General features: G+C 42.8%; 1 protein-coding gene and 1 pseudogene across 11 annotated transcripts in view; both read right to left on the bottom strand.

The window, feature by feature from the left end:
- SEPTIN11 (septin 11) overlaps nucleotides 1–13,475 on the bottom strand; it is a 92,971-nt gene extending 79,496 nt beyond the window's left edge. For all 11 annotated transcript variants that reach the window (XR_015725437.1, XR_015725438.1, XM_045790102.2 and 8 more), the window contains exon 1: nucleotides 13,287–13,475. Coding sequence is in view for 9 of the 11 variants with exons in the window: in XM_045790102.2 (XP_045646058.1) it covers nucleotides 13,287–13,313 (27 nt within the window). In the remaining 2 variants the exon portion in view is untranslated. The remainder of the gene's footprint in view (nucleotides 1–13,286) is intronic.
- LOC148109533 (mitochondrial import receptor subunit TOM5 homolog pseudogene) lies at nucleotides 1,276–13,274 on the bottom strand (annotated as a pseudogene).
- Nucleotides 13,476–27,397: the final 13,922 nt, after the last annotated feature.

Consider the following 27,397-nt stretch of genomic DNA (forward strand, 5'->3'; position numbering starts at 1 on the left):
TTAAACAAGATAAAAAAATCTTAATTCTATAGTTGCACAAACCCCATTTCAAGTGTCCCATAGCCACATGCAGCTGGTGGCTACCATACTGGACAAAGCAGCAGAACATTTCCATCATCTCAGAAAGGTCTGACAGCATTACGCTGCAGACTATGGTGGTATCTCCATTTGGAAAGAAGAAGGTATAACCAACAGAAGACTTGACCTTAAGATCATTACTGTTTATCTTGGGCAAGTGTGAGTCCTGATCCATCAAATAGGAGCTGAAGGGATTGGGTTCAAGAACAATATCTAATCAAACTACTTCGCAAGAAAATCATGAAGATCAGTTTTACCCACTGAAATCTAATCACCAGGAAAATGTGTGGAATTGCACAACTTCAATTAGGACATCATTGCAGTGGGTGCAAGGAGTTCAGTGTCAAAGCCAATGTGCAAATTAGCAACAACATTCCAAATGTATATTTAAAGACCAAAAAAAGAAAAAAGGAAAGAAATCCGAAAAATAACTCCAGTTTTAGTTTGAGAAATGAAGAAATCATACATTTCAGTATTCAATTTGTTAAGTTTTCTCCTCCTGCTCCCTTTATTTTGGAATTAAAAAAACAAAAAACAATTAAGGACTAGAAAAGTCATTGAAAACAAGGAGGTATGTAATAAAAAATCACATCATTCCAACAGGAGGAGTTAGAGTCCAATATTGCTCATTCCTACAAAAAGTCAAACCAAACTTCAGAGTGAAAGCAAAGGTAACAAATTTTGGGAAAATTGGACAATGGATTTGTTTCGTTTGTGATGTTTCCAAGCATGTCTCCTACATTATTAGAAAATGCCTCTGGGATAGGCTCAAAGTGAAAAGATGATGAGAACAACTCTAATGAGTTGAAGAATTCTCAGGCAGATAATTAATCTGGGTCCTTAAAATTTCTCAACATTATTAACTCACTAAAAGTTGCTTCAAAATTTTTTACCTCGTTTTTTTCCAATCTATGCAGTGTAAGCTACAAAATTTCTCTTTTTCAAGAAGAGTGTTAAGCTTTGGCCCAACTTCAGAGTTCATGTATCAAAACTGTATTTCCCCCATACACTCTGTATCTAGTTTCTAGATTATAAAATATGTAATTGACTTGAAATGGGTAAAGAAGTTACAGAACAAAGTACACAACAAAGTAGGCCCTATACACTCAGAGACAAGCACTTCCATCCAGAAGCAGAAATGAAAATTACAGAAAAGATTAGATGATGTGTCCAGTTTTTTCTTTTCTGAGACTAGCTTTTTTTTTTTCTTTTTTAAGATTTTACTTATTTATTTGACACAGAGAGGGAGAGAGGGCACAAGAGGGGGAGCGGCAGGCAGAGGGAGAGGGAGAAACAGGCTCCCCACCAAGCAGGGAACCTGATGTGGGACTCGATCCCAGGACCCCGGGATCATGACCTGAGCCAAATGCAGACACTTAACCGACCTAGCCACCCACGTGCCCCCTGAGCCTAGCTTTATTTGAAGTCGTCCCTCCAATAAACAGTAAGACCCTGATTTAAACAAAAATCAGTTTGTTCTCATCATATTTTTTTAAGTCTAGAGTAATTTGGTATGTTACAAAGTAACGTTCATGCTTCCTCATTTGCATAAGGTAAAAGAGCCCCAAACCAGGAAACAAGGTGTTTTCATCAAAATGCAGAGTCCTGAGACAAGGGCTTGCAAGCATGCAGCTATCTGGGGAAGTGATCCAAAAGAACAGGAGTGGGGACTGAGAAGGATTAAACAGGGAAGGAGGCACAGCCATCCTAAATGTATATACACCGAGCTAATCACCCCTGTGGACTGGGGCTGGGGCCATGTGGGACCCCCTGAGGAGCCATATATATATATAGTGCCTCAGAATTGTCCAAGTTAGTGACAAAAGAGAGAAGTATTTGTCCACCAGCTGCCATCCTCCATCAGGCAAGTGTTGGCCCATAGGATGGAAACATCCTTGGACATTCAGATGTGCACATAGATCAAAAATAACTAGGCAGAACCCAGGTGGCTGCAGCAGAGAAGCCTGGGGCAGAAAGTTACAGATATGAGGTCTACACCTGCCTGAAATTCACATAGCAACAGCATGAATTAAAAGGTGGACTGAGAGTAAGTGGGTTGGCACGAGTCTTATCCAAAGGATAAATTTTCATTCAGTCATGTTTATTAATGGGGGCGGAGGGTGCACAACACAGTCTCTTCCCTTAAATCTGATAATATAGGCTAAGAATGCATGAATGTAGTCAAGGCTAGCAGAACAAATGCTTGCAGTAACGATTTTTTTAAAAAACATTCACAACCATATTTGATCAGCCCTATTTATTTTAAATAGGAGCTTAAAAAAAGTTGGGGGGGGGGTGTGGAGACAACAGAACACCAGAACGAGGACACACAAGTGTTACAGGAAATCACTGCTACAGGAATTCAGGCAGAGAAAAATGACCAAAAACTTGGATTGGCGAGTCAAGGCTTCAAGGAGAGGGTATATTAGATCTGTGCCTCCGAGGCGTGCTCTGATTAGAAAAAGGGAGGCCTGCATTTCAGGTGGGTGAGAGGAGAAGGGGCAAATGCTCACTCCCTGCTGGGGGGGGCGGTTGGCAGTTCTGCTTGGAGACCAGTCTTTGGTATAAAGTCACTATTACTTCCATATTAATTTCCTTTTCATTGAGGATGAATGTTTCATGCGTCACTGCAAATACTTTGTGTGTCTTAACGTTTTTAATCCTATAAGTCTTTGAGGAAGGTATTATTACTATTTTACAGCTGATGAATGTGAGGTACACAAAGTAAGTAACTTGACTTGAAGGTCACAAAGGTAGTTAAATGGCAGAGCTGACACCCTAGAACCCAAGCACTCTGGCTCCAGAGCCTATGCTCTTAAGCAAGATGGGTATAGTACTCCTGCCTCTCAGCGAGAGAACACAAAGCAAGGAAAAGAAGGGTGCCGTCTGATGCATCTCCATTTAGGAACAGCTGGGCTGGGAAAGGACAGATTTGGAAGCATCCCAAGGGAAATAATTCTGTCAAGCAGCTGGAAGTCCTAATGGCCTCAAAACCATTTCCCAGAGAGCACAGTCCCAGAGCTGGGGCCACCACAGAACAGCACAGAAGGTCTTTCAGAAGGTCACCACCCATCCCTTACTTAGTGAGGATGCTACTGGAAGCTCCCTGTGAGTGAACAATAGGAATAACCACATCCTCTGCCTTCATTTCATCCTGCCTGCTTAACACACACTCTTTCTCATCAATCTACCATGTCCAACTGGAATCAGAGCAGGACAAAGGGAGTGAGAAAAATCATTGTGGACTGGGAACAATATTAAACAATAATAAAGACCCTTGGCTCTATAGTAGATGCCCTGGCTAGGATGGTACGGTGAAGTCTTAGAATTCAAAGTGTTTTTTACCCTCTCTAGAAGAGGATTTACTTCCCCATTCCATGGCACTCAAGCTTGGTCAAGTGACTGGCACAGCTACTCTTTGCAGAAGGATTATCCATCTCATCTTGTTGAACTTGGGAGTGACAATTTACTTTGGCCAATGAAGTCTGTGTACAAGTGATCCATGTACGAACTTGATCGTTCACGTTCAGTATCTTTTTCCTCTGCCACCAGGCTGGCAAGGTCCAGACAGAGAACCTGCATCCTGGGGTCAATACACCATGGAGATCTCAATACACCATGGAGATCTCAATACACCATGGAGATCTCAGAGGATGGAACAAAGACTGTGGGTGAGAAATAAACCTTTGCTGTGTAAACCACCAAAATTTGGGACCAATGTATTACTGAGCAAAACCTAGTCTAAAAAACCAACACAACTGGTAGATCTGTATGTATGCCTTGGCTCTAAAGTCTAGCCCTCCCAGTAACTGGCTGTACCACATCACATTAGGTAAATGTTAGCTTCTTTGTTCCTCGGTTTTCTTGTCTATATTACTTCTTGGGAATTTTGTTAAGGATAAAGTGAGATAAATGTCTTGACAGTAATTTAAATAGAAATTTAAAAATCAAGATGCCAAGAAAGCTTTCTGTGCACAGAGGTTTGGGGGTTTTCTTTTTAACTGAATTATAGTCGATATACAATGCTACATTAGTTTCAGGTGCACAACATAGTGGTTCAACAACTCTGTACATTAAGCTATGCTTACCTGAAGTGCAATTACCATCTGTCACCACACAACACCATTACAATATTACTGTATTATATCCCCATGCTGCACGTTTCACCCCTGTGACCTATCCACTCTGTAACTGGAAGTTTGCACCTCTTAGACTCCTTCACCTATTTTGCCCATCCTCCCTACGCCTTCCTCTCTGGCAAACACCAGTTATCTGTATTTATGACTCTGTTTGGCTTTTTACTTGGTTCAGTCGAATTGTTTTTTAGATTCCACATACATGAAACCAAATGGTCTTTGTCTTTCTCTGACTTACTTCACTTAGCATAACACCTTCTAGGTCCATCCACGCTGTCACAAATAGTAAGATCTCATTCTTTTTTATGGCTGAATAATACTCCATTACATGTATATATATATGCCACATATCCTTTACCTATCCATTTATCAATGGACACTTAAGCTGTTTCCGTATCTTGGCTACCGCAAATAAACATAAGGGTGCATATATCTTTTCGAATTACTCTATTTTCTCTGAGTAAATACCCAATAGTGGAATTACTGAATCATATAGTACTTCTATTTTTAATGTTTTGAGGAACCTCCATACTGTTTTCCACAGTGGTTGCACCAAATTACATTCCTGCCAACAGTGCATGAAGATGCCTTTTTCTCTACATCCTTGCCAATACTTGTTATTTCTTGTTGTTTTGATACTAGCCATTTTGAGAGGTGTAAAATAATACCTCATTGTGGTTTAGATTTTCATTTCCTTATGATGAGTGATGTTGAGCATCTTTTCATGTTCTCTGTTGGCCATGTGCATGTCTTCTTTGAAAAATATCTTTTCAGGTCCTTCCTCTGCCCATTTTTTAATTGTGTCTTTTTTTTTTTTTTTTGGTGTTGAGTTGTTTAAGTTCTTTATATATTTTGGATATGGACTCCTTATCAGCTACTTAATTTGCAAATATCTTCTGCCATTCAGTGAGCCGCCTTTTTGTTGATGGTTTCTTTGGCTGTGCAAAAGAAGATTTTTATTTTGGTGTAGTCCCAATAGTTTCCTTTTGCTTTTGTTTCCTTTGCCTCAAGAGACCTATCTAGAAAACTGCTCTGAAGGTCAACATCCAAGAGATTACTGCTTGTTTTCTTTACAGAGTTTTATGGTTTCAGGTCTCACATTTAGGTCTCAGTCCATTCTGAATTTATTTTTTGTGTATAGTATAAGAAAGTGGTCCAGCTTCATTCTTTTGCATGTAACTGTCTGGTTTCCCCAACACCATTTATTGAGAAGACTGCCTTTTCCCCGTTGTATATTCTTGCCTCCTTTGTCATAGATTAATTGGCCATGTAAGTGTGGGTTTATTTCTGGGTTCTCTATCCTGTTCCATTGATCTGTGTCTATGTTTGTGTCAGTACCATAATCTCTTAATTACCATAACCTTGTAGTATATCTTGAAATCTGGGATTGTGATACCCCCAGCTTTGTTCTTCTTTCTCAAGGCTGCCCTGGCTATTCGGGGACTTTTGTGATTCCATACAACTTTTAGGATTATTTATTCTAGTTCTGTGAAAAATACTACTGGCATCTTGATAGGGATTGCACTGAATCTATAGATTGCTTTGCACAGTATGGATGTTTTGACAATATTAATTCTTTGGATCCATAAGCATGGTATATCTTTCCATTTGTGTCCTCTTCGGTTTCTTTAATCTTTTTAAAAAATTAAAAAACCAAGATGTTGAGCAGGCTTTCTGTGCACAGAGGGTTTTGGCTAAGCCTTTTCCTTTCAACAGCAGGTATGAGTAAATTTAATCAGCACCCTTAATGAGACTCACAAAATTTATACTGACATGAAAACGATACACAAAGGGATGAGTGAATGAAAAAGGTGTAAAGTCTTAAGAAAACCCTGGATTTTAGCAGACTTGTTTCCTACCTTCATAGAATCCAAAGGGTTTTTAATTTCCTTTATGGAGAACACTGACTGACACTTGCAGTCCAAGGTAAGAGGAGTCCTGCTATTTTCCCACCCTTCAGGACTCAGATGCTTCAGTGTTTAAGAAAACAAGAATTTGTAGTTCTACAATTGAGGAAAGCCTCAATATAGAAGAGTAGACAGAGGAAGACCTATGCTGAGGATGTTGTCACTGGACCCTTCCTCCTCTTTGTGTGCTTCCTCAGTCTTCACTTCCTCTATTCTGAAGGGTGCAATTTGGTCATGAAAGGAATCAACCCTGCTATCCTTTCTCATCTCCCCTCTATGCTACTGAATCCTAAAGAATTCAAACTCTACAGACTTTCAAAGTCTTCTATCAAACAATTCCAAGAATCTGGAGATATCCTAAGTTGAGGCACAGGAGTGCATGGGATATATTTTAAAAACTGTGTAGGGGCGCCTGGGTAGCACAGTGGTTAAGCATCTGCCTTTGGCTCAGGGCGTGATCCTGGCATTATGGGATCGAGCCCCACATCAGGCTCCTCTGCTATGAGCCTGCTTCTTCCTCTCCCACTCCCCCTGCTTGTGTTCCCTCTCTCGCTGGCTGTCTCTATCTCTGTCCAATAAATAAATAAAATCTTTAAAAAAAAAATAAAAATAAAAACTGTGTAGAAAATATACACGTCTTCAACAATGCACTGCATGATCTGGTTTCCCCCCACCTGCCTAGACTCACATCTGTCCACTCTCCTTACTACACCCTGAATGCTGATGTCATAGCTGGATTTCCTTAAGAGGCTCTGCCTCACACCCAGAGCTTTGCACATGCTATTCCCCTGGCTTAGCACACTTTTCCACCTCACCTTCCTTACTCATCCTTTTGCTTCTTCACTCATCCTACTGCTTACTCATCCTTCTGAGAAATTTGGAGAGCAGCAGGGATGGCATCTCAAATACTCAACATCATAATTTCAGCACCTGCTAAGAGAAAGTATGGAAAAAAATATCTGATGAAGCAGATGGGTTAGGAAGCTAAGAATCATTGTTGAGGTGTTTAGGTTGTTGAGGGTTGTTTTTTCAATTTCTAAGCTATCTGTATTATTGTGATTCTACTTCTATAAGAAAAAAATATGAAATCATATATTCATCCCAAAGTAATATTACTTAATTATCAAAACAAACAGGTATACTGGTTTTTTGCAGACATAATTCCCTTATAATTAATACTTGCTAGAGAATGGAGTTTGACATTACTTATAATTATTACACCAACATTCCCAGAGGCTGAACATGACAGGCATATGGGTGTGCTATCACTACAAAATGTCTTTACTTCACAAGTAGTTTTAAATTTTAGCTATGAAGATCAGTTACCAGAGCCAAATCTGTTCTTAACAAGTAGAATCTTTAGGGGTGCCTGGGTGTCTCAGTCCGTTAAAGCGTCTGCCTTCGGCTCAGGTCATGGTCCTGGGATCGAGCCCCACATCAGGCTCCCTGCTCCCTCTGCTGCTCCCCCTGCTTGTGCTCTCTCGCTCTCTCTCAAATAAATAAAATCTTTAAAAAAAAAAAAAGAATTTTTACATCCATTCAATCAAAGAGTCTCTTACAACTTGCTGGGCCTATTCATTTGCAGATAGTAGAAATTATAATTGGGTTCTTGACATCATGCATTCACATGTGATGCCCATCTTCATATGCTATCTCATTTCTTTAGAATAAAAGGTGTGACTCACAGCAGGGCCATATAGATGAGGAAGCTCATAAGGTGGAGATCACATCCTCACACATCTTCCCTTTCACCTCCTCAGGGTCCAGCTTCAGCACAAGGTCCTTTATTGGGAACATCTCAGCTTTGCTTCTCCAGCCTCCAGCTGCCAGCTCTGCTCTTCTTAGAGGTTTACACTTTATATTATGTTATATATATTTTTATCAGAATTTTAAAAATGAAAAAAAAAAAAAAAGGAGGAGCGCATGAACAAAGCTGCTTCTTGTTGGGTGCCAACGACATTCTTTTTGGAGCATGAAGCCTTTCCAACCTCTTCACCTCAGCCTGCCCCCTCCATCAACACGTCACACTCAATCCCACATGGTCACAGTTCAGCAGGTAGACAAAATGCATCCACGCAGGTCCCTTTGACTTGAACAAGGCACTCACACTCACTGGCAAAGATCCTCAAAAAGATGGTTCTAATGCCTTGGTTCCAGTCATATGAGGGTACAGACTCCTGAACTCTACCTCTGACCAGGCCTGCGATGACGCAGATTTGATTTCATATCACCCAGCAAATTTTTTTTTAGAAGCCTGTCTTTATCACCTTAGCCCAAGTACTGTTATGTTTTACAGTGGTTGTACTGATGGGCTGCCAGCAGGCCTGAGTGGGTCAGGAGTGGCACTGTTTAGTTGGAAGAGAGTTTTCTGTCAATCTGGATTTAAAAAACATGGGGCGCCTGGGTGGCACAGCAGTTAAGCGTCTGCCTTCAGCTCAGGGCGTGATCCCGGCGTTATGGGATCGAGCCCCACATCAGGCTCCTCCACTATGAGCCTGCTTCTTCCTCTCCCACTCCCCCTGCTTGTGTTCCCTCTCTTGCTGGCTGTCTCTATCTCTGTCGAATAAATAAATAAAATCTTTAAATAAATAAATAAATAAATAAATAAATAAATAAATAACAGCAACAACAAAGGGAGGTATCAATTATATTGTAAAGTAGGTCTCCTTGGGGGACAGGATAGAAGTTTGGATCTTCCAGGTCTTTGTTTAAATAATGGTTCTGCTTCACTGAGCCCAGTTGAGATAGGTCTAACTAGCACTGTGAAAGACAGTTTTCAATAAATTATAAAATCCAACAACAGCCCCTACTCACCCCACTCCCAATCAAATTAAAGGTCCTATAAAGAGAAACACTGGCATAGAAAGCTCTGATTGTAGCCTGCCCCACAGGGAGTCTAAACCCAAAGGTCATTATCAGCTGTGGCATCATCAGTGGATATAAACACTAAGTCTTTTGGCCATCAATCAAAGTAGGACATCCAAATCATTCATTCCTTTGTCTGGACACAGACACAGGGTGGCCCCTTTGAAAGCACTAAGCATCTGTTTCCTACATTATATGACTGTCCAAACAGACAGGGTCTACCAGGCACACAGTGTGGTTTCTAAGTCGCAGTATATATGGGATGGGTTATACTTACCTGTGCAAATCTCACATAGTCGATGAAAATACAGTAACAACCTAGGAGCTCTAATATCAGGATGGTGGGATATGGGTAGTTTTGTTCTTTTAATCAATTCCATGGGTCTGTTTTTCATTGTGATGTACACACATCATTTTTAATGAAGATATTTCAAAAGATAAAAAAAATCTGTAACTTTCAAAAGATTTAAAGAGAGATTACTGTACTTCAAACACTTTCTTCATTCCTTAATAACTGCTTACAGAGCCTTGATGTGTATCATTTATACCACTGACTAAAGAGTTTTAATTTTTAAAAACCTCCCCCTAGATGACAGCGCCTTTATCATTTAGATAGCCACCCCCTGGACTTTCTTAGCTCCATTAATCTTTCTCCAGGTACAAAAGATCCAGAGGCCGCCACATGGGGGGCTACAACCTCAAGATGTAATCGGCAATTTTATAACAAGGGAAAATCACATCTCATTGTCAGTCCCGACCCTCCTGCTGAAAACAGACTATATTTTCAGGAACTCTCTCTGATTCCCAGACAAGATCTTTACCTGCATCATAATTGTTGACTCAGCAACAGGCACATAATTTCATTTCCCCCTAAATGGCTTACATACTCCACTGAAATTCATCATTTTAATACACATGGACACTAAATCTCTCAGAAAATAAAAGCTCCAGGTAGAAAGAGAATTTCTCTCTTGTCCACCGCTATATAACCCTGGCTCGTAGTACAGTACCTGGCATACAGGAGGTGCTCAATTAATAGTTTTAAATGAGGGAATGAATGAACTTGGCTTTCCATTTCTTTTGGCTCAACAGATAAAAGAACAATTAAACATGTTTCTTGAAGGATATCACGGAAACTCTCCACCACCAGAAAAGTTTAAATACATACCTTCTGTTAGGGATAAAGTAGGAAATATTTTTGCATTGGGAAGAAGGCTGAACCAAATAACCTCTCAAAGTTCCTTTCACCTTCTAGACTCTGTAACTTGAACATGACATCTTAAGAGAGTGGGTCAGCTACATAAAGTCTGATTCCCAGGTAGAGTAAATTACCATGCTCTGTTTAAAATAAAGATAATAGCTGCCCTGGGACTTGGATGCAAAAATACTAACTCATTCAAAATGTGGACACATCCCTAGGGGAGAAATGCTCTTGCTAATCATTAGTTATATTCTGGGAACAGCAGATGTGCTTCAGGATCTTCTCAGAGCCAAGCACCAAGACCATTCACAAGCAAATGCAGAAGCTAGGGGTTGAGATTAGAACGAAAATAAACAATATCACACTAAACTGAAGCCTTTGTGTTTTCCAGCCAACAAATCCACAAGAAACATCTGATTTGAGCCTTAAGGTTTAAATGGTTATAACTGAATATAACCACTTCATAAGACAGAAAATACTGCATCTGACTTTTAAGGACTTTTCTCCAGTAAAACCTTGTATTTACCTAGGCCATCACACTAAGATGTTCAAATTCAAGAATGCCTAAAATTGAGAGCAAATGATTCTAACTGAACTTTCCTTAAATTTGGATGGGCGAGGCAGTTTGTAGGGAAAGGAGGCTGTTCATGTTTTCCTAAACAACTTGAAAGAAAAAAAAGGCTAATTCTAAAGGAGTAACTAGGGAAACTCCAAACCAATTTTGGAGTGATTCTTTTCTCTCAACACACCCTTCCATTTGTTCAAATCAGAGACTAGATGAAGGAATAGGAGGGGCAGAGAATTCTAGGATGAAGGATGTAGTGTTGATCCCTTGGAGCTGGGTTTGGAGAAATATTCTGCATTTACCGGGCGTGTTTTGCAGACAAAACTACAGGCACCACATTTAAAACAAGAACTGAATGAACAAAGTGAAACAATTCAACAATTCCTTGGAAATGTATGAAAAGACTTTTCAACTCTGTAGTCAACTCTTGATCACTCATACCACAACTCAGTCCAAAAAAAAGTCTTCTGTTTCTAAACTGTAATTTAATCTTAATTCCAGTGACAACAGGGAATGTGCAGAGAAAGCAGTTACCTCCTCCGTACACACACACTTTTTAAAATCTCCTCTATTATTTGAATAAGAGAGGTCTTACACAAGAATTCTGTGGGATTAAGCTCACATCTGGTTGGCAGACCTGGTGTTGGATATGATTATGGCCGCAAAACTAAATCTTAAATCCACAGACTGTTCCCATTTAACTGACGAATATGAACTAACTAATTTATAGAAAATGTGCAGCAAATTATTTCTTCCACCTCCCCCAAGCCTCAAGAATGCACCAGCAATAGGTGTTACTGAACACTACCTCCGCCCCGAATTTGCATTCCTAGACGCCCTCCAATTATCTAAAGTAGATACTGTTATTTTAGTTATCGGAATCTGTGCCCTGGAAGTAAGTATAGTGTGGGGACGAGGGAGAGGGGTGGGAGTAATTTAATCAGAAAAAACTTGACCTTCCTGGACCTCAATTTCCTCACCAGCAAAATAAAGGGATTAACACAGTCTATGTAAATTCCCTCTAACAACAATCCACGACCACTAATTATCAAGAGCACAACTTGTGTGCAAGAGGAGACCTGAATTCTTAAGCCTGTGTCATTAAATATTAGAGTATAAGACCCCTAAAAGGCCCATAGTTACACTTCAATATGACCACAGTACATTGTGACCGTGGGGAACATCTTTGAAAATACCACGGCAGCGGAGCCGCCAAACCGCGGTAGAACACGCAGAGGGTCCCCAAGAACTTCCCAGGGTGGGGTGGGGGCGGCGGCGGCGGCGGCAAAAGGCGCCAGTATCTGGAGAGGACTTAGAGGAAGAGCTGGGAGTCGGAGAACAGCCTTGCATTCCTGGGGCTTCAGAGCTTCCAGTATCTCTGTAAGACTTCCGTGCATAACTACAAGACCTCTCAAGCCACCACCTGCAGCTACACAGCTGTGGCAAGAAGATGAGAAAAGGAAAAGGGGACGGTAGAGCGGGAAAAACCTCGCTCGAGGCGCCCCCAATACCAGCGGTGAGAAAGTGGACTTCGAACATCGACAAAGAAATGGGGAAAGAGAAAGAGGACTCCGCCTTTCCCACCCCGCGCGGCTCCTTTCAATAAAAAGGAACGGCCGCCGCCGCCGCCGCCCCTTCCCCCCGCCTTTCACTCAGGGATGCGGAGCACCGACTGAGACCGCACCCTCAAAGTCCGGCTCCGAGTCGCTGAGTCTTGCACCCCCGCAGGCGCGGCCCCTGTCCCGCCCGCGAACTCGGGGCGGGAGCATCCCCTCGGTCCTTCCCTCGATCCGAGCCGCAGAGCACCCGGCTCTCCACGCCCCCGCCCTCCCTTCCTCTTCCTCGCGCCCCCGCCTCCTCGGTTCGCCGCCCCCGGTCTTCCAACCGCATTTTAATACTTCCACCCACCACGACAAGGGCGCCTTGTGAAAACTTTGTGTGTGTATCTAGGGCTTTTGTCCACATCCTGGGCAGGGCCGGGTCAGCCGGGTGGGCGCCGGGGGGTATCCGAGCTCTCACAATGCACTGGGGAAGCCACCGTGGAAATCCCACCCTTTTATTTTTGACCCGCTTCTACAGCCGTGTGACAGCGCGCTCCGGCGAACAATTCCCATGCCCTGGTAGCCCCCTCAGCGAGGGGGAGCCGGGAGGAAACCCCCGCACTCGGCGCCTTTCTCGACTGTCACGAGAGAAAAGGTGTGCGCGCGGAGAGGGAGGCAGGCGAGAAACACCATGGCTAAAAGAATCCCTTTAAAGGGAAAATAAGAAAGGGGTCCTTTCTCTCCCCCATCTCCCGAATCTGGGCGCGACTAAGCGATACACTGTTGCATCACGTAGTAGACCAGACAGCCTCTGGTCTCCTAGCCCTCCCCTCAGCTCCAGACTCGCGCCCAATCTCGTGCACACACCCACAGCCGCCACCATCCGGAGCCCCCGCCCGGGCCCCCGTATTCCCCGCCGGCACCCGCCCGAAAGCCGGGACCACCCAGCGCCGGAGGAGCCTCCGGCAAGGGAAGCGAGGCCCCAGCACTCACAGACGGTCTCCCCACGGCCACGGCCATCGCGGCTGCGGCTCCGACTCCGGCTGAGCCTGGGTGCTCTCCGCCAACACTGGCTGCTGCTCGGGCTCGGGCTCCGGCTCGCCTCCCCCGCGCCTCCCTTGCGGCTGCGCTCTGCTAGCACCCGGCTCCCGCTCGCGGCCAGCGGCATCTGCTCCCCCCCACGCCGCCGCCCCTCCCGCTTTATTAGAGCAACATGGCCACCCGCCTGGAAGGGACCATTTGCTTCCCTAGGAAGGGGTGTGAGTCTGCGCGCCCGGGCTGAGGTTGTGGGAGGGAGGATGACGCGCGGGCCTCCAGCCGGGGTCAGCCGGCCCAGGCCGCAGGGCTCGCCCTCCGCGAAAGTCGCCGTGGGCCCCTAAACGACCCTCTCCGGCGCCACCGAGACTTCCCCAGCCTGTACTCTGGCCTCCACCCCCCGCTCCACCATGTGCTGGAGTCCGAGTGAAATTCTGGGCGCGGAGGTCCCAGCCTTGGGTCCCGCCACGCGCTTCACGTTGCGGACAGCTAGAGAGGCTGCGGAGAGGGTGAAGGGACGGTGGAGCAAGACAGGTCCGCGGGGACATCGTCTCGCGGACAGTTAGCCCAGGGCAAGCACGCTTCACCCGGAGGAACCGGTTTGGAAGGGCTGCCGGCCATCGGGGAGCGGTGGACGACGGAGGTGGGGCTGAGTAGGCTCCCCTCCCCTCCCGGCCCCCATGAGGGAAGCGTGGCCCCTCCACAGTTCTTCTCGTTAGGGAGAGACCAAAAGGCAGGCAGATGGGAGCTGTCGCCGTAGCGTGCGGTGGGGTAGGGGATCACTGTGGAGAGGAGAGGCCATAGTAGTTGCTGCTGCGGACAGCCCGACCGCCAGCGGCTGGAGAGGAAGAAAAGAACGCCCCCGCTGGAGAATTAACGCAGCTGTCGGCCGCCCTAGAGCATGGGGCCAAGGCCTTCCCCCGGTGTAACGAGAGCTCGCTGGTCACACGTGGGGGCTCAGCCGACCTTATCTGATTGCTGGAGACAGACCCGACGACGCGGAGGCCCGCGGGCGGGATTGCGGCTGGGGGCCCGGAGACCGCGCCAGGCGGGTGGCTGTGGAGTCGCTGCGACTCCCGGCGCGTGGGGCTGGAAAACTCCTCCGCTGTGGGGAAGGGCTTTTGCAGCAGATGTCGGGGTGTTACTGCGTGTCGGTGTGGCGAGCAGAATGGCAGGGTCCTGGCGCGTGCTGGGTGGCGAGGTGTGCCAGAGGCGCTGTGGATTCCCGCGGCGCCTCGTGGAGCGGGAGGGGCCCACGGGGACAAGGTGATCGAGGATAGCACCGGGTCCGGGGGTGGGGAACCAGTTGGATGCGGGCGCGGGGAAAGTGTGGGGAGGCGGTGAAGCGCCGTGATCAGCCCACGCGATTACGCCCTCAGGGAAAACCTGGGCCTGTTGAATTAGGTGAAAGACAAACCGCCTCTTGAGATGGAGGCGCCTCAGAGTCTGACCTAAGACCGAGCGCCCAGGTCTTGCGTCTGCCTCTGTCCCCAGCGGGCCGCAGAATCCGAACGCGCCGCCTTTGGCTAGGGCTGAATGGGCTCCGGGCCCGGTCCGGCTGCGGCGAAGCAGACGCTGGGTTGCCCGCGGAAGGGTTGAGGGGCTCGTGGCTGAATGGCACCCGCAGGGATGAGAATACGGTGAAAGTACTCTTTCTGAACGAAAGATGAGGGTCTCAGTGGGGACCTGTGCGGTGTGTGGGCGGGCCCAGACTTGCAGAGACGAACCTCATCAGTTTTGACCAGTATCTGCCGCCCCCCAGACTTCAGATTTTTTGAAGACGAGGACCAACATTTAAGTAATGAATTAAGATTACCACGTGGATGGGTGATCGGCAGAGGGAAGGGGAAGAGAGAAATACTTTGATCTGCTGCTATCTGTATAGGGCCATTTTGTTCCTTCTCCCTTAGGGAGGATTAGACCTCAGCACTGCCCGGGGCAGGAGGTCTCACGTAAACCCTGTGAAAACGTCGCTCTTCACGTTGCCACCCGGACGAAAGGGCAGTTGGAAACCTGCTCTCCATTTTATGTTATATCGACCAGACTGGATGGCAGGATTTAATTTTTTTGTTTGTTTTTATTTACATCTTCGGTTTGTAAGTGTTTATGTTGAAAACCTCTGATTAGATTAGAAGAGCATGAACTCCCTGCCTTTGTGGGTGGGTTAGTTTACTCTCATCACAAAAGCCTAAAGTCACTTATTCCAACATCTCATCTGTTTGAGGAAACCCTTTTAGGACAAAATCATCAAAATTTTCCCCACTTCGGCCTGAATTTTTTCACTGACAAGAAGCAATGCCTTAAATTCCCTCCTCGTTTTTTGTTTGTTTTGGCAGGTAGGCATAAATATATTTAATAAAAATACAATTTAATTACTTTTGGCCAAGGAAGGCTAGTTCAGAATGTCATTTCTCATTATGAAGCTATTTAAATGTTATTCTACAACCAGATTACCTAGGTTCAAAAATCCTGGCTTTAGAGATGCCTGGGTGCCTCAGCCAGCTACGCGGCTGCCTTCGCCTCAGGTCATGATCCCGGGGTCCTGAGATTGAGCCCCCACATTGGGTTCTTTGCTCAGCAGGGAGCCTGCTTCTCCTTCCCCCTGCTGTGCTCTCTCTCTCTGTCAAATACATAAAATCTTAAAAAAAAAAAAAATCCTGGCTTTACCATTTCATAACTGTGACCTTGGGCAAATTCCCTAGCCTTTCAGCACTTTAATTTTACCATCTTAAAATCTGTTTAATAATACTTCCTCCCTAATAGAGTTAGTAAGGGATTACATTACCTTTTTAGATTACCTCTGTGCCCAGAGCTGTGGTAGAAACTAAAAATTTTTAAATGCAGGTGCCTCTCTGCTTCTTAACCAGTGTGCACAGCCTGCTGAGAGACAGCTATTTAAACAACTCTGATAGGGAAGACAAATCACAGAAAAGATATATGAATTATGGGATTTTAAAATATAGTAAAGGGACCTATTCACTATGCCTGTCAGCAGAACAGGAAAGACTTCACCAAGGAGGTAGAACAGGAGAGCAAGCAAGGAAGACCTTGCACTTCGTTTCTTTAGCCCTGGGAATAGTAACGGCTTCTAAATGTTACTGGTTTTGGGGTGCCTTGCCATCTCTTATTTGTCCCTCTTACTTTCCCTTCTTCAGTGCTTCTCAAATTTTGGTACCTATGAATCACTTAGGGATCCTGTGTAAATGCAGATTCTAATTCACTAGGTCAGCTGGGGCCTGAGAGTGTCCAGTTCCATCTGGCTCCCAAGTGATGCTGATGTTGCTGGTCTGGTAATCATACGAGTCGAGCAAGGGTTTACAGTTGTGAAGCAGTACCTTTGTTTAACTTTTTTCATTTGAAAAATCTTCATTAAAACCTTTTTTCCACTAAGAACTTGACAGCTATAGATGGAAACACACAAAAATTGAAACTGTCATTCATGAGCTCAGTCTCTTTCCCTATTAAAACATTTGTTTAAAAATTCATTTGAGGGGGGTGCCTGGGTGGCGCAGACGTTGAGCGTCTGCCTTTGGCTCAGGGCGTGATCCCAGAGTCCTGGGATCGAGCCCCACATCAGGCTCCTCCGCTAGCTGCCTGCTTCTTCCTCTCCCACTCCCCCTGCTTGTGTTCCCTCTCTCACTGGCTGTCTCTCTCTGTCAAATAAATAAATAAAATAAAATAAAAATTCATTTGAGGGGCGCCCAGCTGGCTCAGTCGGTACAGCCTCAGACTCTTGATCTCAGGGCTGTAAGTTCGAGCCCCACAATGGATATAGAGATAACTTTAAAAAAAAAATCATTCTAGACATTGTAAATTTACCAGTAATCCTCAAAACTCTCTCTTGCTTTTTACACTCTTTGAAAATTTGCCCCTCTTCAATCTTTCAGCACTTCTTATTTTTCTCTGGCTTCCCAAAGCTGACTAGTATTGATTCTATAATCACTTATTCGAATCTTTCATGGATAATTCACTTAGGCCTGGAAAGTTTAACTCACTTAAAACAGTTGGTTGTTCATTTGCCACATTTGATTTCAGTAGCCTTTTAATCATTAAAATAAATTATTTTTAATGAAAAATTATTTTTTGGGAGAGGAGACAAAATTAGAGGGGTCTTGCTGCCCCCCCTTTTTTGTCATTCGATAGCACTATATCATCAGCACCTAAGAAGTGGCTTTCATCCTTTCTTGTTTACCCTCTTGTGGCAAACATTACTTGGAAAACAGGAAAAAAATTTTCTGAAAATTCCCCAGTATTTTTAAAGCAAAGATTATCTAAGCCTACAAGAAAGTATCAGTCCTTGTAGGCTTCTGCTATTCTTTAATACGTGCTCTTTTAAAATCTGATCTTGTTAAGAAACACCCTGTGAAATGACATGCTCCCTGGAATATGAGGACTTGGACTCTGGCCTCTCCCTTTGGCAGCCAGCCCTGGAGTGGGGTCAGTCCCCTGGTTCTGGCACCTCTAATGATCAGATAATTCCTCTCTCCCTGTGGCCAGTCAGTGTGATGCCAGTTATTATTTCTCTTTGTAAGCCTAAAAAAATTATGTAGTTGAAGTCCTTTTGACTACTAGATACTGACTGCCACTGGGAAGAGAATCATACATACACACCTGCATGTTCTGACAGCAATATCACTTCTATATTCTCATCTCTTGTCTCAACCTATTCGCTAGCTACCATGCTACCGTTATCAGTTTCCACCAGCTGAATAATTCTAGAGCATGGGGTTACTCTGCACCTGCATTTCTCATCTTGTAGACTTGTTCCTTGAGGTAATACTTCCTTTACTTATTTCAGTCATAAGTTCCTTGCAACTTCATCTACCAATATCTATTGGATTGTGTTCATTTCCTTCTGTTACTTTTTTCTAAGTTCAATTTGCTTTGCCATTCTCTCTTTCCAACCTGACCTCAAAAGTCACGGGCACTGTATTTCAGTTTTCTTCTGTTTCATTCGGTCCACCTGGATCAACAGAAGTGGATGTTGGTTGGTTGGTATGATAAATTTTAGCAGATTATGCTTCCTGCCTCATCATTATACTCTTTACGGAGGGTAATAGAATCATCCACCGCAAGACTGCCTCCTTATTTACCCAAAGTGAAAAACCACGGGCGTGGGAATCAGAACAATTGGGTTCATGTTCCTGCATTGCCAAATATCGTAAGGTATGCAGTTTTTAAAATTGATATATTGGTTTGGGGATAGGCTATTTCTATAATAGACATACCCCAAAACTCAGCAACTGAAAAAGATAGATGTTTATTTCTCATGAAAAGTCCAGGAGGTGGCAAGCAGTCCAGAGGCCTGACAGCTACGCTTCTTGAGGTCATCCAGGAGTCCACATTCCTTGTTGCTATCTTGTTGCCCCATCAGGTTCTGATTATTACCTCATCTACCCTGATCAAAGCTGGTTTACCGACAACGTATCCATAGTCTAGCCCATGGGAAAGATGAAGACAAAATGGAAGGGAAGCAATTTCCTTTCAAGGAAGTGACCTGGACATAGCACACATCACCTCTGCTCACAAGCAACTGCAAAAACTCAGTCACAAAAAGGTACTCAGCTGTAGGGGAGACTAGGATATGTAATCCCTCTTTTTTTTTTTTTTTTTGTAACCTCTTCTATGCCATCAAATGCCATACTAAAACTTGAGTAGATGACCGTATTTATAAAAGGAAGAAATGAAAAATGGATAGTGGGAGGAAATCACTCTCAGAAGTAATATATTTATGTGGTTAAAAAATAGTATAAAACTGTATAAAATGAAGTCTCCCACTCCATTTACTATCTGTCCAGTCCCCATCCCCATCCCTTTCCCTGAAAGATAAATAATTTACTAGTGTCTGGTGTATCTTTCCGGAGTTTTCTTAAAGCAACTTCAAGCAAATGTAAATATATATTCTTATTTCCTACCCTATCCTATGTTTTACATAAAAGAAAAACCATGTGTATCATCCTGCACCTTGTTTTGTTTATTTAACACTGTATTTTGCACATCCTTTTCTATGAGTGACTAGTTATCGTCCTCATTCTTTTAAACTGTTGCCTAGTACTTTTAAGGATGTATCATCATCTATTTAACAGTCCCAATGATAAATTCAGGGTTGTTTCTAATCTTTTGCCATTACAAACAATGCTGAAATAATAACCTTATGCTTGTCGTTTTGAACATTAGAAAGCCTATCTGTAAGATACATTTCCAGAAGTAAGATTAGCCAATCATACGACATTGAGTCAGTCTTTTGATCTCATTGAGTCCCATTTTACCTCAAAGATAGGGTCATTATGATAATGAAATAAATATAAAGTTATTGTAAAAGAGGATCAAAATCATAAAATAGAGATACATTTATCAAAATATGCACAAGGTTTGTATTCTAAAAACTATGTAACACTGCTGAGAGAAATTAAAGAAAACCTGAATTGAGATATATATACCATGTTTATGGATTAGATGACTCAATGTTTTTAAGATGTAATTCTCCCCAAGTCAATCTGTAGATTCAGTGTAATCCCAGTTGAAATCCCAGGGAGCTTTTGTAATAGAAATCGACAATCTGATTCTAAAATTTAATGCAGAAACACAAAAGACCCACAAAAGCTAAAAAAATTTTGAAAAAAAACAAAGTTGGAGAACTTAAACTACTTGATTTCAAGGCTTACTAAAAAGCTACAGTTATCAAGACATTGTTGAATTGGCCAAGGTTTAGTCATATAGTCCTTTGAAAGAGCACAGAGAATCCAAATATGGATCCACACATGTATGGTCAATTGATTTTTGATGAAGATGTCAAGGTAATTCCATGGAAAGGATAGTCTTTTCAAGAAATCATACCAGAACCATGAGATGTCTGTATAGATAAAAAGAACCTCAACCCTATTCTACTTAAACACAAAGCTTGAATCCAAATGGATCATAAACCTAAATGTAAACACTAAAACTAACACTTCGAGGTGCCTGGCGGGCTCAGTCAGTGGAGCATTCAACTCTTAATCTCAGGGTCGTGAGTTTGAGCCCTATGTTGGACATACAGATTACTTAAGGGGAAAAAAAACAACAGCAGCAGTAACACTTCTAGAAGAAATCATAAGAAAAACTTAATGACTTTGGATTAGGCAATGATTTCTTAGGACACAGAAAGCACTAACCAACTGGACATCATCAAAATTCAAACTTTTGCTCCTCCAGAGACACCATTAAGAAAATGCAAGCCACAGACTAGAAAAAAATGTCTGCAATTCTTGCAAAGAAGTTTTCGTAATGGGCAAAATATGTGAATACACACATCATAAAAGAAGATATATGTTTGGCCAAATGTGAATGAAATGACACTCAACATCATTGTCTTTAGTGAAATGCAAATTAGACCACAATTATATAGCACCTACTAGAATGCTGAAAATCAGAAAAACTGGTAAGAGTAATTGTTAGGGAGGATGTGTTGTACCTGGAATTCCAATGCAGTATTACAATGTAAAATACACAACCACTTTGGAAAACAGTTTGGCACCTTCTTACAAAGTTAAATATCTATCTACCGTATAACTCAACAGTTCCAATCAGAGGTATTTACACAAGAGAAATGGCAACATGTATCCACAGAAAGAATGTTTATAGCAGCTTTATTTATAATAGCCAAAAAATGGAAATAGTCCAAGAGTCTCAACTAGTTAGTTAATAAATTGTGAAATTCCTATATACTTGGACACTACTCAACAGTAAAATATACTACAGATACATGCAAAATATGGATAATCCTAAAAAATACGCTGAGTGAAAGAAACCAGACAGAAAAAGTATATACAATATGATTCCATTTATATGAAATTCTAAAAACATAACTACAGTTATAGAAAACAAAATGGTGACCTGGGGTCTCAGGTAGGGAGGATTTACTTGAAAAGGGCACAGCAGGAATTTCTGGAGCAATGAAAATGTTCTCTGATTGTGATAGTGATTATATGGGTGAATTAATTTGTCAAAGCTCATTGATCTGTATCCTTAAAATGTGTATGTATTATTGTATATCAATTATATATCAATAAAATTTATTTTTAAAATTACTGTACCAATTTAGTTGCTTTTATATCAAAAACTCTAAGAGCAGGTCTCTTTCTCTAGAAGTCATCACATACCACCAAACTTCTGTTTAGACTTACTGAACGCTTACTCTGTCAGGCACCAGGCAAGGTATTTTGCATGCACGTCTCATTTAACCATCACAACAGCTCTCTGATATCTCCCTGTTTTACAGATGAGGATAGTGAAGCACAGAGATCTTAAGAAAATTGTCCAGTGTCCAATCATCATTGTGACACTAGTAAGAAGCAGAGCCAGGATTCAAATTCAGGTTTGTTAGACTTCATCATCCACATCCTTCATCATCATGCTGCGTCTCTCCTTAGCACTTAGGTCATTCTTAATGCAGTTCTTTGGAGTTTTACTTAGCAAGAGCAACCTCCATTATTAAAATACCAACACAAGCCTTATCATCTGAAGGTGAATCTTTAGATGTGAAGAGACAGCTAATCAAGCAGAGCGAATCTGATTCTTGTTGAGTGTAGGTTCAGCACAACGTGGAACACAGGAGGCACTCAACATACATGTGCTATTGGTGGTGTTGTTCTGGTATATTACTGACCCCTGGGATTCTCTTCCTTCCTGCCGCCACGATCATACTGAGTCCACTGATCCCATTTAACGCTCTGGCCTCAGTCTAGCCAAAAACTCCCCCGTTTACCCCTTAGCCCAATAGAAATTGGCTGGAACTTAAAAAAAGACTTTAAAGCTGGTGAAGTACAAAAGGCAAATAAGCAAAGTGAATAATTAGGATAAAAACCATCTGGCTTACAAAATATATGTTCTTACCAGTTATCATTTACCAATAATGTACTACACAAAAAAGCAAAATGTAAGACAGTGTGTATAGTATGCTACTATTTCTCTAAAAAGAAAAAGAAAGAGAAGAAAGAAAAATGAACATGTATAGAATATATTTAGAAGGGTGCACAGGAAACTGGCGGTAGTGTTTGCCTCTGTGAAAGGGCATGCGGGGCAGGTGTGGCCAAGGCAATAAACACCGGGAGATCCAACCATATCCATTGTATTCAAATGCATTTGGAAAACTGACTTTTTCTCCAGGGAGGAGATTGGTATAAATATGGTTCCATTATCTTGACAGTGACCTGTTATGGGTGACCCAATTCTGTCTAATGAAATGAAAGGAGAGGTTTGCTGGAAGCTGCTCAGATTTATGCTTTCTCACTCATGAGAAATTCACAGCAGGTCAGCTTTTCTCTCTCCCGTTGGATGCAAACAAGGAAACACGAGGCCCAAGTGTTTTCATTTCACAACTATGAAAGAAATTCAGCCTTAGGCTAAAGCCCATGGACTAGAGAGCAGAGTAGAAAGACAGACAAAATCTGGGTCCTTAATAATACTGTTAAGCTGCTAAATCAACTTACTCTGAACCCTATCTCCCATCTCTTTGATAAGTGAACTCATGTATTTCCCTATCCTCTAAGCCAGTTTCAGTCAGGTGTCAAGTTTCTGTTACTTGCAGCTGAAAACAATTAAAGCAGATAGAGACATGTTTCCTTTTATATACTTGCTGTATTTTGCTTTTTTAATCATGTGCGTGTACATCTGTTTTAAAGGATTTTAAGAGTTCCTTGTGTTCCAGGCATTAGAAAATAGAGAACAGTCAAGAAAAATTCCCTTTAGGGGCGCCTGGGTGGCACAGCGGTTAAGTGTCTGCCTTTGGCTCAGGGCTTGATCTCAGTGTTCTGGGATCAAGCCCCACATCAGGCTCTTCCGCTATAAGCCTGCTTCTTCCTCTCCCACTCCCCCTGTTTGTGTTCCCTCTCTCGCTGGCTGTCTCTGTCTCTGTCGAATAAATAAATAAAATCTTTTAAAAAAAAATTCCCTTTAATGTTAAGGATTTTTTTCTCAAGATGTAATTTTTTTTTCAAGATTTTATTTTTAAGTAATCTCTACACCCAACATGGGGCTCAAACCTACAACCCTGAGATCAAGAGTTGCATGCTCCACCGACAGAGCCAGGCAGCCAGGCGCCCCTCAAGATGTAAGTTCTTAAGTGACTTGCTTCTTTCCTCTAACAAGCTCAACTATCTCACCTCCTTTACAAGGAACCTGTGGATTTACCTTTTATAGGGTTAATATAGTTTGAAGTATATGAAATTGACATATTTATATGTCAACATAGGCAAATCTTGGCAATTTCACAGTATAAATTACTAACGAGAGGTTCACATAGAAGAAATTATACGCATATTAGTACCAAGAGCATCAACAACCCCCTGCCAATGCCCCCAATATTCTGGCCATCGATGAACTTTTCCCTCAGGTTTTCCCTAGTTGCTGGCAATTTGCATCATTCCTACTCCTACACCACAGAGTTGAAGAGGAAGGTAAAAGCCCTGCAGATCCGATCACTATATATTTGTGTCATCTACACCTGTTGTTTGTTTTTCTATTGCCTGACATTTCCTCTAGCAGCTATTCCATGCTTCTAACTTACAGAGAAAATGAAATATTCCCAGCAGAAGTGCCTTTATACCCCCTCACGCACAACTGGTCACATGTATCCGTGGCCCTCAGCATCCCTCCTCTTTTTCAAAGATGCTCCCCTCAAACCCTGTCCTCTCAATGGTCTGGCGTTGGAGCAGAAGACAGAAGAAAAAGACGCTAATATATTATGATATCGGTTGGTTAGCTATTACTGTATAACAAATTACCCCAAAATGTAGTGACTTAATAAACAGAGGTTATCTCACAGTTTCCACGGATCAGGAAATCAGAAGCATCATATCTGGGTGATTCTGGGCTCAGAGTCTCTTGATGACATTGCAGTCACAATGTTGAGGCTGCAGTCATCTGAAGGTTTGGGGGGGTAAAGGATCTGCTTCCACGGCGGCTCACTCCCATGTGGGCAAATTGGCACCGGTTGTGGGTAAGACGATTAAGTTCTTCACCGTGTAGACGTCACCGTAGGGCTGATGGAGTGTCCTTATGACATACAGAGCAGCTGACCTTCCCAAAACGAAGTGATCCAAAACAGGGAAAAGGGCAAAGTGGAAGTCATGAGATCTTTTACGATGTAGCTTTCGAAAATCACGCTGGATCATTTCTGCAACATCCTATTGATTATCAAATTATCTCTATTCCGTGTCAGAGGTGACTACGCAGGGGTGTGAATAGCAAGAGGCAAGACTCACTAGAGACCATCTTAAAAAATGACTACCATGCATAGCTATTATTTTCTCCCTTTTACAGATGAAAAAAACCTGGTGCTTGCAGAGTATATCTATGTGATATGTCACATCTATGGGATATCCCATATCTATGGGATATACCAAAGGAAGTGGCAAAAACTGATGGCAAGCCAGTGGATTAATTCACGTACTTTCTACCATTATCCTGCCTCTAACATGGTGGCATACTATCCTGCAATGACTTTGAATTGTTACGTCATTGTTAAATAATTTTTAATTTTTCTGGAATAACCATATTTTGTAATTTTTCATTTTTCTTATAAGGCTGTGCATATGGTAGACATTCAGTATTTATTCATTCATCCAATAAATTAACTTTTAAAAATGGAAGAGCTAACACCCTTATAAAGGTTTGATGTGGCTACCTTGCATTCCTGATTGATATTCTAGTTTCAGTGGGAGCAAATTAAATTAATAATCATAATCATAATCTTAAAGGGAGCTAGAAGAGTGGTCAGGTATACATCAAATTGGCCCTAGCAGAAGTGACTGGGCAGAAAAAAAGAGGCCAAGTCCATTTATTCTTCTTAGGGTTAATCCCAGAACGGATCTGATCACCTCTCTCTCTCTCTCTGATCCTTCTTATCAACATCCTCCCCAGTCAGATGAAACCAGCTAATCAGAAAGGGATTGAATTTAAGTGCGTAACAAACTCTTTCTCTGGTCTTCTGCAATAACAGGGTTTATATTTGTAACTGGATTAAAAACTTTTTTTTTAACTTTTATTTTGTTTAGATAAATTATATACGTGTGCATGTTTGTGTGTTTATTTATATATAAGAACATTAGAATCTTTTTTTAGATTTTATTTGAGAGAGAGAGAGTTCATGAGAGACAGAAAGAGAGCATGAGTGGGGGGAAGGGCAGAGGGAGAGGGAGAAGCAGGCTCCCTGCTGAGCAGGGACCCTGACCTGGGGCTCAATCCCAGGACCCTGGGATCATGACCTGAGCCAAAGGCAGACGCTTAACCAACTGAGCCACCCAGGTGCCCCTATATTTCATTTTTACAAGTAACTCTGGGGTCAACAGCCTAACACGTACACCTTTCACTGCTTATTTAAATATTTTCTTAGGGGCGCCTGGGTGGCACAGCAGTTAAGCGTCTGCCTTCGGCTCAGGGCGTGATCCCGGCGTTGTGGGATCGAGCCCCACATCAGGCTCCTCTGCTATGAGCCTGCTTCTTCCTCTCCCACTCCCCCTGCTTGTGTTCCCTCTCTCACTGGCTGTCTCTCTCTGTCAAATAAATAAATAAAATCTTTTTTAAAAAATAGGCTTTTTTAATTTTTATTTTTTATGTGAGTTGACACACAATGTTACATTGGTTCAGGCACACAACATAGTGACTCTACTTCTCTACGGTAAGCCTGCTCAGCATCAAGTGTAGCTACCAGCGGTCACCACAGTGGTGGTGGGTTGCTATGTGTAAAGGTTATAAAGTAAAAATATAGGGATTAGGGTCATATTTTTTGTGGTTGCTTTTGTTTTGTTTTTAGTTCAAGCGAAAGAAACACTGGCTAAAGTTAGCAAAAACAATATTCATTACAAGAGTCTGGGGCAGCTCACAGAGGAGAGGAAGCATCCCTTTAGGCATCACCAACGGTGGGTTTCAGCTCCATTTCCCAACTTTCTGTCACTCTGCTTGAAACTCGAATGCCTACGTAAAAGCCGGTCGGCCTGTTTGAGACTGTGTGCCCATCCCCCACCTCGGTGACAAGGTACATGTGCACACGTACCTTCATGGATCCCACCAAAATCCCAAGGCGCAGACATATTTAGCCCCTAAAAGAAAAATGGAAATACTCTTTCCACTTCACGTCTACAGACTTCTTCAAATGATAACGGAGAAGGCATTAAGTAAATATGTTTCAATATTTAAGCGTAAGTTGGGGCCCAGGTCAGGCTCAGAGAGAAACTATTTTTTTTTAAAGATTTTATTTATTTATTTGACAGAGATAGAGACAGCCAGCAAGAGAGGGAACACAAGCAGGGGGAGTGGGAGAGGAAGAAGCAGGCTCCCAGCAGAGGAGCCTGATGTGGGGCTCGACCCCAGAACGCCGGGATCACGCCCTGAGCCGAAGGCAGACGCTTAACCGCTGTGCCACCCAGGCGCCCCAGAGAGAAACTATTTTTTAATGCTAGAAAAACTCTTCTGTTAAACGAGGAGGCCCGTGATTGGCAGATAGTGACCTGGGAGCAGATGCTAAAATGGAGTTTAGGGTGCAAGCAGTTTATTAGAGATAAAACTTGTGAAAAGAAGTAGGATGACGCAGGATTGGGCACAGGGAGAATCTGAACCATAACAGAGACCCAACAAAGTAGGGGGTTCTAGAGCAAATACTGGAGACTCAGCCAACCCAGGGAGGAATTCTAGAGCAAATATTACTTGTCAGAGTTGTCCATCTTTGGGCAGAGATGGCCATGCCCTTACACCCACCTTGCTCAGTCACTAGATGGGCTGCTTCTGGAAGCGGTGACCTTATGAGGGGCATCTCTCTACAGTTGAGGCAGACTCTGAAGGAGCTGATAGTTGAGACTGTTAACTGTACTCCCAGGGGCTGGAAAGCAAATCCTTCCTTGAAAGGGATCTGTGCTGTGTATTTTTTTGCTACAAGCCACAGGTCCTTTTAATTTTTTCCCAGTTTCAAAGCTATTTTTTTTTATTGGCTATCATTGTTTTAATAAACATCCTATTAAAAATGTTTTTATGTTTGTAGAAAAATGGTAAAGATGGTATACCTCATATAAGCCATACTTAGTCTCCCCTATTATTAA

This window comes from Ursus americanus, chromosome 8, assembly GCF_024610735.1.
Source record: "Ursus americanus isolate L20-20 chromosome 8, mUrsAme1.1.p, whole genome shotgun sequence".
Lineage (NCBI taxonomy): Eukaryota > Metazoa > Chordata > Mammalia > Carnivora > Ursidae > Ursus > Ursus americanus.